Genomic DNA, 16,537 nt, shown 5'->3' on the forward strand with positions numbered 1-16,537 from the left:
CAGGTGGGGCCTGCATGACGACATTATCGATCACCGGCATTTCTGCTTTCGTTTTCGATGGTGCCAAATTGACATTTGTTGGCCATTGTCTTGGCCCTTAGTAGAAACTTGTCCAGTGTCTCTCTCGGAGAAGGTTTAAGAATCCAGAACGAGTATCGTTCGAACGTGTCGTGTCGTTTTGGTGCGAAATACTCATCCAATAAGCGAATCACTGCACTAAATTCGTCTTCTTCATTATCAGGAGCGTTGGCATCGTTGACTGGTAAGCTTTCATATACTCGTTGAAGCTGGCGGCCTCCCACTACCAGGAAGATGTTTTTCAATTTTTTCTTCTTCTTTTTGCTTAAAGCAACGGCAACGTATTCAAACTGTTTCTTGTAGTTGAACCATTTTAAGCGGAGTTCCGACAGTGGCACGTTTTCACATTCAAACGGTGGAATTCCATTTCTATACGAAACAATTACATTTGTTATTTTATTACGTTTTTCTATATTTTAATTGGAAGATTGTTTGGTGTGCAAGAACCGTTGGCACATGGCAACATACGATGGTTGCTACGAGATCACATTGCCTTCTTCGGTCGGATTTTCCACCGGTAAGGCATCTCTCTCTCTTTCGAGACGAGATATTTCGTTTTCCTCCATACTCACAATCTTCCAAATTTTATTGCGTCCATAATTAGTACATACCTCGAAGTTTCACAAAATTGTACCGTAGCATGGTGACCAGCGAACCGGGAAAACCGAGAGAACCGGGAAAAAACCGAGAATTCAAAATCACCGGGAAAATGTCGGGAAATATGCGGGAAATTTAATAACCACCGGGAAAATTTTCTAATCTGCATTTGTCTCTCTGTAAAAAAAATAGTGCAGTAGTGTCAAACATCATGAGAGAATTGGTAGACTCATTCGTTCATTCCATTCTATTTCAGAGTTTACAAATTTCTAAAGTAGCTCACGTATTTATGAAGACTCTAGATACCCCATTCAATCAAGTTGACCAAAGTTGATTTTTAGACATAGTAATTAATTACAACTCCGGGTTACTTTTATACCCGAAACATGAGCAATCAACTGTGATTGCACCGATTTTTTTTGTATTAAATCTGATTTGAGCTCTCCCTCATTTTTAATTATCTCAATCTATTCCTTTTAGGTTCTCCAATTTGTCCAAATAAATATATTTGGTATTCCTCCTCTTTTATTTCAAATATTGAAACATTTCCAAAACCATTCAAAAAAGCTAAAAAACACCTTCTTTTTCAACAATAAATCTTGTATTCAACAAACAAAAAATCAAATTTGTCTTTCACGATCCTCATGATGCATCAAAGAGTTTTGACGATGGAAATTTGATTCACAGTTACACATTATATTAGTTCGTGACATCATATGAGGTTTAGGTTCGGTATTCTTGTTTACGGACGAACTATACTTTCAAACGTTAACAAGAATATGGACTTTCGATTAATAGAACATGTTCTTAGAAAATAAGGTTTATTATCAAATTGTGGAATGGTTTGAATGATTGCGATACAGAGAAGATGTTTAAACATTTTATTTTTTTATATTTTTCTATATTTTTCTGCAGAATCGCAATGTCTAAATAATTTGTCATGAGTTCATACTTACTAGAATAAAAAAAACAAACTAATTAAGTGAAACAATAGTATTACTTAGCCAGCAAAAATCACTCTTTTACATTTAATTTTGTAGTTGCAGTATAATTGTTTATAGAAAAAATTCTTTTCTATTTTAAATATTTATGAATTTGTGTGTTTTTGAATTTTTTTCTAATACCTTTTTTTTTTTAATACCGAGAAATTTTCCATAATACCGGGAGAAAACCGGGAAATAACCGGGAATTTGAAATTGAAAATTCACTGGCCACCCTGCGTAGGTTCTCGTAGCCAATATGTGATGCTTTTCTCTAAGATTAACACAATCGTATTGTAGAAGTTTTATTTCATTGTAAACTCGACCACACTTATTGAAAGGTGATTCCTCACTAACTCAGATGAGCCCTCTGAACTCATGGCTTGCTAACATACGTTTTTATAAATCACCACACAGCTTATCGCCCTTTTTGTAGATGGGACACACGACACCTTCCATCCACTCCTGTGGCAAAACTTCCTCCTCCCAAATCTTGGTAATAGCACAGTGCAACGCTCTAGCTAGTGCCTCACCACCGTGTTTAAATAGCTCTCCTGGTAGTTGATCAACCCCAGGGGCTTTGTTGTTCTTCAGCCGGCCAATTTCCTCTTGGATTTCCTGTAGATCCGGACCCGGTAAAATTGTGTCTTGCGCGCGTTCTCCCAGGTCTATCACCACACCTGCTGGCACTTTTTTCTCTGGAAAATCGAGTTTTGTCTGTTCCGCCCCCGTTTATATCGTGCCTCGTTCGCCCTCGTGAAGTGTTGCAGCAATCTCGCCCATGCTGCATTCTTCTCTTCCACTAACTGCTCACATTCGCCATCATACCAGTCGTTTCTCTGGTCCCGGGGCACCGTGCCAAGTGCAGCGGTTGTGGTGCTACCAATAATGGCGGATCGAATATCTATCCAGCCATCTTCAAGAGACGCTGCGCCTAGCTGCTCTTCCGTTGGGAGTGCCACTTTCAGCTGCTGCACGTATCCTTGGGTTAGTCTACCGTCTTGAAGCCGCACAATGTTAAGCCGCGGCGTCCGACTTCGACGCGTGTTGTACACCGTCAGAGTTTTGGCGCAGGCATACTGCAACGAGGTAGTGGTCGGATTTCATATTCGCACTGCGGTAAGTGCGAACGTTCGTGATGTCGGAGAAGAATTTACCGTCGATTAGAACGTGGTCGATTTGGTTTTCAGTTTCTTGGTTAGGTGATTTCCATGTGGCCTTGTGGATATTTTTGCGGGGAAATAAGGTGCTTCGGACTACCATTCCGCGGGAGGCTGCGAAGTTTATGTATCGTTGGCCGTTGTCATTCGATACGGTGTGCAGACTATCCGATGACCGTTCTATACATTTCCTCCCTTCCTACCTGTGCGTTCATGTTGCCGATGACGATTTTGACGTCCCGCAGTGGACATCCATCGTATGTCTACTCCAGCTGTGCGTAGAACGCTTCTTTTTCGTCGTTGGGTCTCCCTTCGTGTGGGCAGTTCACGTTTATGATGCTATAGTTGCTATAGTCCAGCAAATCTCCTGCAGCGCCACGACGTCGAAGTCGCGGGGATGTAATTCATCGTAGATCATCCTGTCGCAACCTGCAAAACCTAGTGACTTGCAGTTCCATGTTCCAAGCTTCCAATCGTGATCCTTTATTCGTCGCGTAGGCGGAGGTGCAATTTATCAACAATGCCTGCTGAGTGCGATTCTTTTGTTTTGTATTTTTCTCTGCTTCTCCCTGCCTATGATAATGCCTTTCAGTCAGAAAGACAAAGCATAAAAAGGATAGCCAACTCGGTTTGCCAGCGGGCTGAAGCTGATGATAATTCGGCACAAATTTCCTGTCTTTTATTAAGTGATAGTATTCACCCATTCATTTACATAGGGCCGTCACTTTCACGCACCATCGAGTGAACTGAATGGTCTGACACTGCGAGTTGCGTGTGCGATGAGAGAAGAGGTCTTTTTCAATAGAAAAAGATAAATACAGGGTCATCGTCTTCGACCAGAGGTCGCACAGACTGAACACTTAACATCTAGCCTGAGACAACGGACAGGTTTCGTTTTACGAAAAGTTTTCTCCTTACCGGGGTGGGAATCGAACCCACATTCCATAGCACATGCGTCTAGACGGTCTTTTGTTTACTTTATCTTTGAATGTTGCAGCTAACCATTTTCAGGGAATTCAGGGAATCAATATTCGAGCAACGCCTAACAATATACTCTTTGTCATCAACAGAGTTTGTTACTGACAAACGCACCTAGCGACAAACCTTTATCAGAACCCGAACACAACATGACAAGAATCATTTGACTTGCATGATCTGATATTTCCGAGAATACGATGCTAATTTTGTAATCATTGTTCAATACTCGAATATTTCCATAACAGCAGAAACTATGATAGCATAAAACCGAAATTTGCCCTAGAAATAATGCAAAATAACGGGATGAAAAGTTAGCAACAAAATTGTCTTCTTTTTTGTTGCAGACAATTTTTTTTTTGATCTTTGTCATTATTATCTCCGACAAAAACAAAGCTTTGTCGTTGGTTCTCTTTTGTCGCTTGTTTCGCAGGCGCATTCCAAAAAAAAAATGATTCCCTGAATATTACAAGTGAACCGCACTAATAATATTAGCAGAATTTACAAGTAACTGTTGCATAAAGAAAATACGAGTACAAATTATTAGCGTTGGCTTGTAGTTTCTTATACAAGTATGAATGGTGCTGTAATTTAATTTACAAGTAGCTTTTATTTTATTATTTCAGCTGTGCAAAGTAATTATACATCGTTTTATTGTTTTTAAAGACTTAACAAAGAAATAAACTAGTATTCAAAATGCTTTAAATTACCAGACAGTGAAATACTATGTACTAAAAATAAATTTCTCGTTCCAATACAAAACTGAGAATTATGAAATTTTTCAAATAACTCTGGAGAAAACAGGAATACTTGTGCTGACCAGTGGCGTAGCCAGAAAATTGGTCTGGGGGGGGGTTTTCCGAACATTTTTCTTTTCGAAAAAAAAGATTTCTTCTAAAAATTTTGTCTCTGGGGGGGGTTTTATGCCCAAAACCACCCCCCTGGCTACGCCACTGGTGCTGACATCAAATATTCGAATGGTGGGGCGCTAACTACTCAAAAGTGGGTTGTTTTCGCTTAAAACCGTACTTTGGCTCAATAACCCAATTTTGTGTAAAATAGCTCTTCTAACACTATGTAGTTTACCTTATTCCACGTAAAACATATTACCATATAACCCAAAGCAAAGTTTAGTAACTTTAGTTTACTTAAAGTTGACTTTATTCAGCTCAAATGTGAGTTTTTGTACTGAACAATTTCGGGTGGGGCCATGCATATTGCCAATCATAGAAAAAAAAGGAAAAACTACTTAAATTTTTAATAAAATTTGATGCGATATTATCATCAGTAAGTATTTTGAACTTAAATTTTGAAATGATTTATCTTTCAAGAAATCGCCTAAATTTCATAATAATTTCAACAATTTCAATTATTGGACTAAAAACAAAATCCAAACCCGCATAAGTCCCGCAAAACACGTAAATTGAAACCCGCTTCAAGAGCAAGCGTAACACGAGTCTAGCGAAATTAGATGTTTCATGGAAGATACGTTGAGTTAAGTACAAATCGCCCAAATTAAAACCCACATCAATCCTAAAATTCGCCTTTACAAACCACGTAAAAAATCACTCCAACGTGAATTACTTTTTCTTTGTAAAAAATGCCAATACCACGAAACCGGATTGATCCGCGGAATCAATAAATTAAAGAGAGAAGAATATTGAATCTACAAATTAAAGAAGATAATAAATTCGTGTTCCGTGTATATATAGCTATCGTAGTATTCTATAATAGAGGTAATAATCTATAAAGGACGATTGTCGCTGCGGTTCCCTTTGTTATCGTCCCCAAACATGTTGGGTACCTATCTGTCAAAACGTACTGATTTTTCCTTTGTTGACAATTAGTGCCCTATCCTCGCCAGCAAAGGATGTTTCGCCAGTGACGACAGCGACAATCTTCCTCTATAGTTTAATTAGGCTTTCAGCGATCGTGTACGTACACGCACGTTTCACTCACACTTTTACTCGGTTTGTTTGCAACCACGAGCAGCTGTCACGGCAAAATCAAATGGGATTGTTTGCAACCACGAACCTGCGTTCGTGTTGGTGAGAAATGTCGGCGAGACCCTAATACCTCTATTTATTCTATCCACAAACTTGCAGAAAAAACATAAACAAATCATTTATCGCCGTGAACTCTCGGATGAATTTTGACAGGTAAATGAACCTGGCAGACTTGTCATTTCAACCTTACTAATAATACAATACTACAATACTATAATAATACTAATATTATTAGTTGGCGAATCACAACTGGCGTATGCCCTGGGGAGGGATCGTCAAGACCTTGGACATATTCCCTGCTGCCCCCAAAAGTTGAGTAATTTTGTTGTAATCAAACCTATTTTAGATAGGATATCACATAGCGGACCGAAAGCTTAGATCCTAACAATGGTGTTTATGTATTAATATCTATAATTGGTCGATTGTTTTAGAAGAATTGAAGCGTGTTAGAAGTAATTGAATACTAAGAAAGTCGTTGAGCGTTCCATAACCGTTGGTGTAGTGAAGGCAGTTTATTTTCCAGAGTTAAAAATCAATCTTTTCAGTTGAACTTGGCCAAATTCTAAATTGTATGGACAGCATTGTTATTCTATCCTTCGCGGGCCGCAGAAACATTTTTCTAGGGCCGCATGCGCGCATGCGAAAAATTAAACACACCCTAGACACAACATTTTATAATGTCCAGAAATTAGAAGAGATGGGACCTGGGACGGGACTTGCAAAGAGGAAAAAATGTAACTTCACCTGCAACCAGCAAGCGCTGTCATGAATTGTCAGATGCAACCAGCACCTTTTTGTGTAAAAGTATTGGTATCCCTCAAAAAGTATTCCGAATGATTTTGTTTTACGAGTACTTTTTCACTTTGAAAAGTATTCTAGAAAAGCCGGACAGCTTAATATGTTATGAATACGTGTTTTATTTCCGATAGGAAAATCTTTATAAAAATAAGTTTACAAATCCGTAAATCAAAAACACTTTTATTGTGCTCAGAAGATTCTACCCGGGATTTAGGTGAAACACTCAAGGAAACAGTTGAGAATCGATGATCAACTGTGAACCATAACTCAACCTTAACCTGCCGTATGTTAGGATCAAAAAAAGTTTGGCGAGCAGATTGGACGGAGTACGATCTACGCGAATATCGCCGCACTCAGCAAATAAAAGCGAGAGACAAAGCTATTAAGCGGAAAAAGCAACTGAAAAAACAGCGCAACAGATACAACATTCAAAATAACCGACGAGTCGAAAAATGCCATGAAGTGAAATCCAACAACAACATCTATCCGATCCCGAGAAATTCGACGGAGCGCAATGTGTTCATTAACCAGGGAGATATTTATGACAAGAGGAATCACACAGCGAGCCTCCCTTTGGACAGAGAGTTATTAGCTGCAGCCAAACTTCAATTTTCGGGACCACCGCTATCAACGAATGGATCAGAAGAAGTGGACCTCATGGGCCATACATTAATTTTCAGAGAGGTGAAGTATTGAACCCCTACCCTACTGATGAACGGCCAACATATTTAAACCGAACAAGCGCAACTGAAAGACGCCGATCCTGCCAGTGATTTTGCCGGAACTGACGCACTCCATAGAGGAAGCAAATAGGACTAATTTTATATGTGATTGTATTATTATTAATGACGATGGCGAAAATCACACTAATAATGTAATAAATGAAAACAGTGCTACAAATAGCAATATTCAGGAGATATCGGTATATTGTCAAAATTTCAATAGGATGAGAAGCGCTGCTAAAATGACTGAAATCCAAAATAATGTTTTAAGTACATCTTTCAAAGTGATTTTAGCGACTGAAACAAGTTGGGATGATAGTGTTAAAAATGAAGAAGTTTTTGGTAATAGTTACAACGTTTACAGAGATGACCGAGACTACGAACGGTCTGGAAAAAAATCAGGAGGAGGTGTTTTGGTTGCAGTATCCACTATTTTCAATTCAGAAATAATTAAAACGGATAAATTCAATGATTTTGAACAAGTGTGGGCCAAGGTACAAATTTCAGGTGAAACTCATGTTTTTGCTTCAGTTTATATTCCTCCAAATAATGCTCGCAGAGATATTTATGATAAATTTTTTGGTATCGCCGAGAATGTTTTATCTGGCTTGCCTCCTGAAGTAAAAGTGCATATATATGGTGATTTTAACCAAAGAAATGTAGATTTCATACCGGACTGTGACAATGAGAGCATTTTACTTCCAGTTATAGGGGAAAATGACCTATTGCATTTTGTATTCGATAAAATTGCTAACTTAGGATTAAATCAAATCAATCATGTGAAGAATATCCAAAAGTGTTATCTAGATCTACTGCTGACTAACTGTTATGAAGATTTTTGTGTAAATGAATCACTAGCTCCTCTTTGGCGAAATGAAGTATTCCACACAGCAATTGAATTCTCTTTGTTTGTACACGTTAATGATATACCAATCGAATGTGAGTTTGAAGAAATCTTCGATTATCAATCAGCCAACTACGGAAATATAAAGCATAAACTGAAGAATATAGATTGGCAAACTGCTATAAGGAACGAACAAAATGTTGATAAAGCGACAGAAAAGTTTTATAACACATTGCACAATATAATAATGGAAGAAGTGCCGGTTAAAAGACGGAGAAGTCATGCTGTATCGAAAAATCCAATTTGGTTTACAAGAGATATTAGAAATCTTAAAAATCGCAAGCAGAAAGCACATAAAAACTACAAGAAGCATAATCTTCAACATTATTTAGAGGAGTATCTTAATATTTGTGATCAACTGAACTGTGCTATAAATATCGCATACAATGAATATAATTTAAAACTGAACGAAATCAAGACAAGTCCAAAACATTTTTCAGCTATGTGAACACTAAATTAAAATCAGCCAATTTTCCATCGAAACTTTATTTAGATGGTAGAACAGGTAATGGTCCAGAGGAAATATGTAATTTGTTTGCCGATTTCTTTAAAGAAGTATACACTACCCACTCAGAAGATGATCGAGATCGCGACTTTTTCGATTTTTATCCTGAGTTTTCAAATGACGTTTGCGTCAACCATCTGAATGTACACGAAATTTGTGATGCCCTGAAACATCTAGATGGGTCTAAGAGCTCCGGACCCGATGGAATACCTCCAGTGTTTATTAAGACTCTAGCAATTGAACTTACTGCTCCATTATTCTGGATTTTCAACATGTCACTGGAATCAGGATGTTTTCCGTTAATATGGAAAAAATCATTTTTAGTTCCAATTTTGAATCTGGTATAAAATCCAATGTTCGTAACTATCGTGGTATTGCTCTTATATCTTGCATACCGAAATTGTTCGAAGCAATTGTTAATGAAAAATATTTGTTCAAATTAAAAATCGAATCACATCTAAGCAACACGGTTTCTTTAAAGGTCGTTCGACAGTCACAAATCTAACAGAATTCGTTAATTATTCTTTGGATGCAATGGATAGTGGTCACCATGTAGAAGCCTTTGTACACAGATTTTAGCAAAGCTTTTGATCGCGTTGATTTACCCATGCTTTTGTTCAAACTGCAGAAGATGGGAATTCAACCAAAACTTCTTCATTGGCTTGAATCGTATCTAACAAGTCGGGTTCAAATTGTAAGATTCAAAGGAAAATTATCAACCCCAATACAAGCCTCTTCTGGAGTTCCTCAAGGATCTCATTTAGGTCCGTTACTTTTTATTTTATTTGTAAATGACCATCCTCTTGTGCTTCATAAATTGAATGTCTTAATTTATGCAGATGACATGAAACTTTTCCTAAAAATCAAAACTGTCGAGGATATCGATACATTCAAAGATGAAATATTGGTATTCCATACATGGTGTAAAAAAAGTCTTCTACAGTTGAATATAAAAAATGCAACTCAATAACCTTCAGCAGAAAACGAAACATACTCAGCGCAAATATTAGTTTTGATGATCAGAACGTAGTAAGAAGCAATAGAGTAAGAGATTTGGGAGTAATATTGGATTCAAAACTAACTTTCATCGATCATTATAACTTAATTGTAAGCAAATCCAACAACATGTTAGGTTTTATAAAACGATTCTGTTACAATTTCCAGGATCCATACACAATAAAAACACTATATACAGCTTATGTAAGGCCAATCTTAGAATATTGCAGCATAGTTTGGTCCCCATTTTCAGCTATTCATGCCAACAGAATTGAGTCAGTTCAAAAACAATTTTTATTATATGCACTACGAAAGTTAGGGTGGACCGAATTTCCATTGCCACCATATGTAGCTCGTTGTAAGCTCATCAATATTCATTCACTGAAAGTGCGTCGAGATTTAGCAATGGTAACTTTTATAAACAATATTGTTTCAAACAGAATTGACTCAACGGAGCTATTATCAAAACTTAATTTTTATGTTCCATTACGATCTTTACGACATCGTCAAATATTCTTCGTAAATTATCATCGAACAAACTATGCAAAAAATGGCCCAATGAATCAAATGATGATCACTTATAATAAACATTGTGACACTATTGACTTATCGATGTCCAAAACACAGCTGAAACAGATCTTCTCTCGTATTATAAGCTAATGACACTTTACAATAAGTTTAAACAGTATCAACATTATTTAATGTTATTTAGAATAGTTAAGAATACAAATGTAAATAGGTCTACAATTATGATTGACGACAATAAATAAATAGATGAAAAGAAGAACAAGTGTCAAAACAAGGAAAAAGAAGCCGTCTTTGCAGGTCTCGTCTCAGAATGGGACCAAGCTGAGACGAGACCTGCAAAGACGGCATCTTTTTCCTTGTTTTGACACTTGTTCTTCTTTTCATCACAGTTGATCATCGATTCTCAACTGTTTCCTTGAGTGTTTCACCTAAATCCCGGGTAGAATCTTCTGAGCACAATAAAAGTGTTTGTGATTTACGGATTTGTAAACTTATTTTTATAAAGATTTTCCTATCGGGATTGAAACAGGTATTCATAACTGTTCAATATTAAACTGTCCGGCTATTCTAGAATACTTTTCAAAGTGAAAAAGTACTCGTAAAATAAAATCATTCGGAATACTTTTTGAGGGATACCAATACTTTTACACAAAAAGGTGCTGGTTGCATCTGACAATTCATGACAGCGCTTGCTGGTTGCAGGTGAAGTTACATTTTTTCCTCTTTGCAAGTCCCGTCCCAGGGACCAAGATGTAGTACATCTCGTGCCTCAATTCTGTGCTCAACCTATCACTGCTTATTCACCCGGTAACTATCTTCAACTCAGCCGAGTGAACCGCCCGGGTTCCACAACAATCACAATTGACGAATTTTTCAAATAAATAAATTTCTTTCAAAATACGACGACACACGGTAGGGTAAATTTCCAAAGTTAACCCGGGAGAACCGGGCAAAAAGGAAATTACAGATTGAAAACCTTATTGATGTCCGTAGATGTCTACTACATAATAATCGCAATGCATTTATACCGTTGAATCCAACATTCTAAACTGATAAACCTGATCTCCTTGACGATCATTCACGATTATGTGTCAGTAAATCATGATCTCACAGTTTTTGTTGAATACCATTGCAATGACGCCACGGAGAAAAGTTGTTCCATAGCTCCCTTACCGGACCCAACAGACGAGCCTCCTATCGCCATAATTCACTCGATAATCACAGATTCATATATAGCGAGAACAAATGGCGAATAGTTAGGAATGAGAAAACGTGCAACCTTCGCCGGTGTGCAAGGTTTGCTCTAGGCGGGTTGGCGTTGCATTGAAGCTAGAGTGTTCACGTTCACTGTGCAACAGGTTTCGAACGGACTCATTATCAGGGTGTAATTTGCGGTTAGAGGCCTCACCGGAGGCGCCAAAATAAAGCAATACTAATCGGATTATCAATGAACTAACCGCATAGGTACTTACATCGTCGAGCTGACTGGTGAGAATTCCACGCGATTGAACCAGGCTGAGCACGTGCTGCAAGAAAACGGTGTTGGAGACGACACTCGGTTGAATGCCGGCGAGACAATACCGTCCCTGTAGATGCTGCTGATCAGCGGCGTTGTTTTTCTCGCCGCCCTGAACGTTTAGGCACTGATCGAAATCGCCGAACTGGTTGATGTTTCCATTCAGAATGCCGGAGTGCAGCTTTGCGCTGGAGTCGTGCACTGTGAAAAGACAATATGTTTAGTAGATTGTAATAGTATATGCCTTGTACTGCGTATAAAGATGCATGATCTTCCTTTTATAAACAAGGCTCTTCCTATTTAAAAAAAAACAGAAATAGCGATTAAAGGCATTTTGAAATGCCATTCTAATGTTATTCACCATATTTATTTCAAAAAAGTTTACTATGCCTACAGCAAGTAACTTATTATTCTCTGACGCCTCGGCCTTCAAAACCACGAATGATGTTTCAATGAGTAGTGTTACTTTTGTTTGTCTGTGATTGTTCGACTAGCAAGTGCTTATTGAACGCATTAAAATTAATTAGAACTTACTCCGCAAAGCCCACATTTCCATCGCTCGAAGCGAAGAGAGGTATCGCTTCGTGGCTCGTTTGCATTCCGGTGACACCTTTTGGCTGTAGGCTGGATTGAATGGCGCATGAATGGAGAAAAGCTTTTTTCCAAGCGTGGCAACGAAGTCTGGAAGGAGAAGAAGGCGCGAAGGTTACTTCAAAGTAATGATTGTGTATACATTGTTAACATTTAGTATGTGGGTTGACGGTGCACTACATTTAAGTGGGTCAAGGTCATCGACCTAGTACGACAGACGTTAAACCGAAATTTGCAACACTACGAAACATCGCGACTGGGTTTGATATGAAACAATGGTTTATTCTAAAGACCGTCGATTGTTGAAACGTTGAAGTGATGGGCACAGTTGAAACGTTACATGAATTTAAACTAAACCAGTAATCGTGCTTCACAATCAGACTGTTAAACGTGCGTAGAAAACAGACTGATGAGGATGGCATATAAATATAGCAACCGAAGTTTCAGAGTCCGGCGTATGATTGATTGAGTTAATGTGATGCATAATAATATTCTTCAATTTCCCCATAATTGATGACGTAAATGCTTGTTGGCCTCATCCATTTCTCACATGGATACTTATTTATCTTAAAGCCATCAAAAAGTTGATTTTTATTAAACAATTCTGAGAAATCCCATGATCTTGTTAAGCAGGCACCGCATTTTTTTCTGCGATCCAATAATGTCGCTTCCCTGGTCTGAGCGGGTAAACTTTTATCTTCTTCTTTGATGGCATTACATCTCCTTATCCGGACATTGCTTTCTTCGAGCTCAGTGTTCATTGGGTACTGCTACGGCAGTGCACTACGAGATTTCGAAGCCAAGTTACCTTCTGTGCATTTGTTTATCATGAGGCAATTCCGATGAGCGTACCGATAATCGAATCTAGCCACCATCAACACGGTCTTGCTTTGTTGCCGCGCTTCTTACCGCTAGACTAAGGAAGACCCCGTACTGCAAATTGAGTGGCTTCAGTAGGCTACATTTAAAAAAAATCCCATGCAGCCCAAAAGTTTCCTAGGACAGTACGTGAAGACAGTCAACTGAAGAATTCGAGAGGCAAAAAGAAGAGGCAAAGGAAAAGTCATGCGATGGTGAGAAACAACAAAATCGTTTATGACAAAGTATAATCCGGTGGTTTTAAAACGCCCGTAGAATGCTCCCTGTGGGACTTTCTTTGGATTTTTCTCACCAGAGGTTGATCAAATGCATAAACGAAAACGCATTTTTTTATCTATTGCCTTCATTTGACAGGCTCAAGCGTGTATAACACTCAACGGAGCCGATACTCTTTATGATATTTACAATCTATGTGCAGTAGGGTGGCTCAAATTAGTATGGAAAAAACTTATTCCATTTTTTTATGGGCCACCTGCTTATTCCGTTCGATTTGATATCTGGGCTCTGGACAAGATTTCAGCCAAATCGGTCAATGTTTGGGTGGTGCTAAACTCATTGGAAATTTATATGGAAAATGTATGGGAAAAAATAAAAAAACAGTCATTTGGAGCTAGATGACACAATTTACGATGAAGTACTATGATACTCATTCAGTTCTTGCAGAATTTAATATACTACGTTATGTTTAAAACGGTTAGATTGGAGTTTACCCGGCGAAGATATTAGCATTTCCCTGAAGTGTAGTTTGTGTAAATTTCGTTTCTTCTACACTAGAAAAGTAATAAATTTACCAATACAACACTTGAGTAAAATGCTAATAACTTTTCCTGATAAGCTCTAAACGCCTCGCGGTTTTAGCATTACATTATGCATTTAATTCTGCAAGTATCTGAATGAGTTTCAAAGTGCTTCGTCGGAAACTGTGTCATCTACCTCCACATTACTCACTTGTCATAAGACGAGTTTGTACAATCCCATTTAATTCCCCCACTCCCCGTGGGATTGTACACCGAAAAAATTCTTTATATTGAATATATTTGTCGCACACATACATTTTTGCAATTTGGCAACCCAAATATATGCAATTTGTAACCACACATAAATTCAATAACTGCATATTAGAGACCACAAATACATTTTATTTGATTATAGATTATATTTGTACTTCGCGTGGAGAGTGGTTATGTGTGCACTAATTAGAATCATGAATTAAATTGATGGATTTTTGCCAATAAAAATGTGTGGAATTTTTGTAGTGTACAAACTCGTCTTATGGCAAGTGAAGACATTCCACTAAAAAGCTCAAAATAATTTTCTTAATCCACATATTTTTGAGAATTTTGAAATTACTTCAGTTCTTCACTCGTCACTCGGAGACTCCGAGGACCTTGACGATTTTCTGGTTTGGGATCGGCTGCCTATTAACCTTGAGATTAGGACCGGAGAGACGATGCCGTCCATTGCACACATGCCGGCGGACGCTTTTTCCTGCCGACTGAAGCCCACTGACGAGGCCCACCGATGAACTGCACTAACCACTGCTTGGGTTCGGATACGCGTTCGCGTATTGAAGACCCCAGTCTCCTTTGGGAAGGTTCTGAAGGCGGAATTGTCAATAAAGACTCGAAGGATGCGGCTGGTGAGGAAGTTGTGCACAAAAGCTAGGATGTTCCCAGTGAAACCCCAGTCCACCAGCTGCTTGAGCATCAGTGGGGTCAAAGTCCGGTTAAACGCCTTCAAAATATCCAGGGAAACTAGATCTACGTGTTCCCCTTGGTCAACGGTGCTTTTGAGTACGTTTCCTAATCCGGCAAAGTACGAACATGCACCAACCCCGGGTGAAAGGCGTGCTGGCGAAAATCAAGTCGTCCGTCAGACTCAAGCTTTTCATGCAGCCTACGATTAACTAGCCTCTCGACGACCTTTTATACACAGGAATTTAGCGAGATAGTCCGGTAATAAGCGGCGTCGCGGGAGGAGATACTGTTTTACCATGCCGAATACCGTGATCAGAAAATCATGGGAACTAAATTTTCAAACAGCTGGTTCTCAGCCGTCTTTTGACCGATTTTCACAATTCTTTTACGGATGTCTTACCCATCTTATCTAGTTTAACCATACTAGTAAGTTATGTTTCTAGGGATGCTCATTTTTTTCCTAGAGGGGCGTGAGTAAGGATGGTTTTTCTAAATTTTAGTAAAATTTACTTTACATGACATATTTCAGTGTGAACAACACTTAAAGGTTCCAAAAATGTTTTATAACACTAATCTAGCATTGGCTATACTATGTGTGAACAATACGTTTCTTCTGGACATCCCTAGCGACTCCAAAATGACCTCTATAACAGATGAAAGATAATATGCAAATTTTGCCGAAGAAAACTACGAAAACTCGTGCCAATGGAAACCCGTCATGTCCATGCCAGTTCGTAGAGGCCATATGTACGATATTTCACCTGGTATTGCCTAAAACAGATGTTCTCGGTTCTCCAAATTGTACTGGAGTTTGGATCAATTGGTCTACCAAGTCAATTGCGCTCGATAACTATCCGAAATCGACCAGTTATAACCAATCAATCTTTGATCAATGTCGCATGAAAGGATGTTGTGCTTTATTTGAAAATTAAAATATCTATGTTATTTCAATAGATATATGCGAAGAATAGTTACTAGTCGATAAATTAATCATACTCCTTTTATACACCGAGTTGAAGGTGGTAATAAACGCAAAAATAAAGCAGATATTGCACACTTTCATGTTCTGTCACGGAACAATTATTTTTTGAGATTTTGTGTAGCATGCCGTTCATCCTTCGCGTTTCTATAAATATTGAAAGGGGCAAATATGTAAATATCGCGTGACATCTCTCATTGAAAATGAGATATTACAGTACTGGATTGGACAATCAAAATCGAAATCAAATTTAATCCTCTGTCCACTGCTCCTGAAACCAAACCTCCAAGTCAATTAATTCAATTTCTGTTGAATTCGATTCCTCCTAGAGGTGTGCACCACCGTTGCCAACACTTTTGCATCGGCACGCTACTGCTTAAAATCTGTCACACATCTGACCTACAATTCTTCACGCCGGTTCAAATTTGTATAAAACCGAAGAATTTTCAGAATTTCCGTGGTAATTTTAAGTTTAAATGGAAATATTTCCCGTGGAATTCTGGAATGGTTTCCTACGTTCTTGCTTGCAAATATGGAGCAATTTCCTGAGGATTTTTTTTTTAAATCCTATGGACATTCCAAAGACTTTTGCGGTGGAAATTATAGAGAATTTTCAGTTGAAATTT

General features: G+C 38.3%; 1 protein-coding gene across 1 annotated transcript in view; it reads right to left on the reverse strand.

Annotated features, from left to right (window-relative positions):
- The window catches only part of LOC134205644 (nose resistant to fluoxetine protein 6-like), a 48,155-nt gene that overhangs the window by 19,988 nt on the left and 11,630 nt on the right, over positions 1–16,537 (reverse strand). The window contains exons 2-3 of the mRNA XM_062681090.1: positions 12,300–12,446; positions 11,722–11,966 (exon numbers count right to left, since the gene is read on the reverse strand). Coding sequence (XP_062537074.1) covers positions 11,722–11,966; positions 12,300–12,446 — 392 coding nt within the window. The remainder of the gene's footprint in view (positions 1–11,721; positions 11,967–12,299; positions 12,447–16,537) is intronic.

The sequence above is a fragment of the Armigeres subalbatus genome, chromosome 1 (genome assembly GCF_024139115.2).
Source record: "Armigeres subalbatus isolate Guangzhou_Male chromosome 1, GZ_Asu_2, whole genome shotgun sequence".
NCBI classification, from domain to species: domain Eukaryota; kingdom Metazoa; phylum Arthropoda; class Insecta; order Diptera; family Culicidae; genus Armigeres; species Armigeres subalbatus.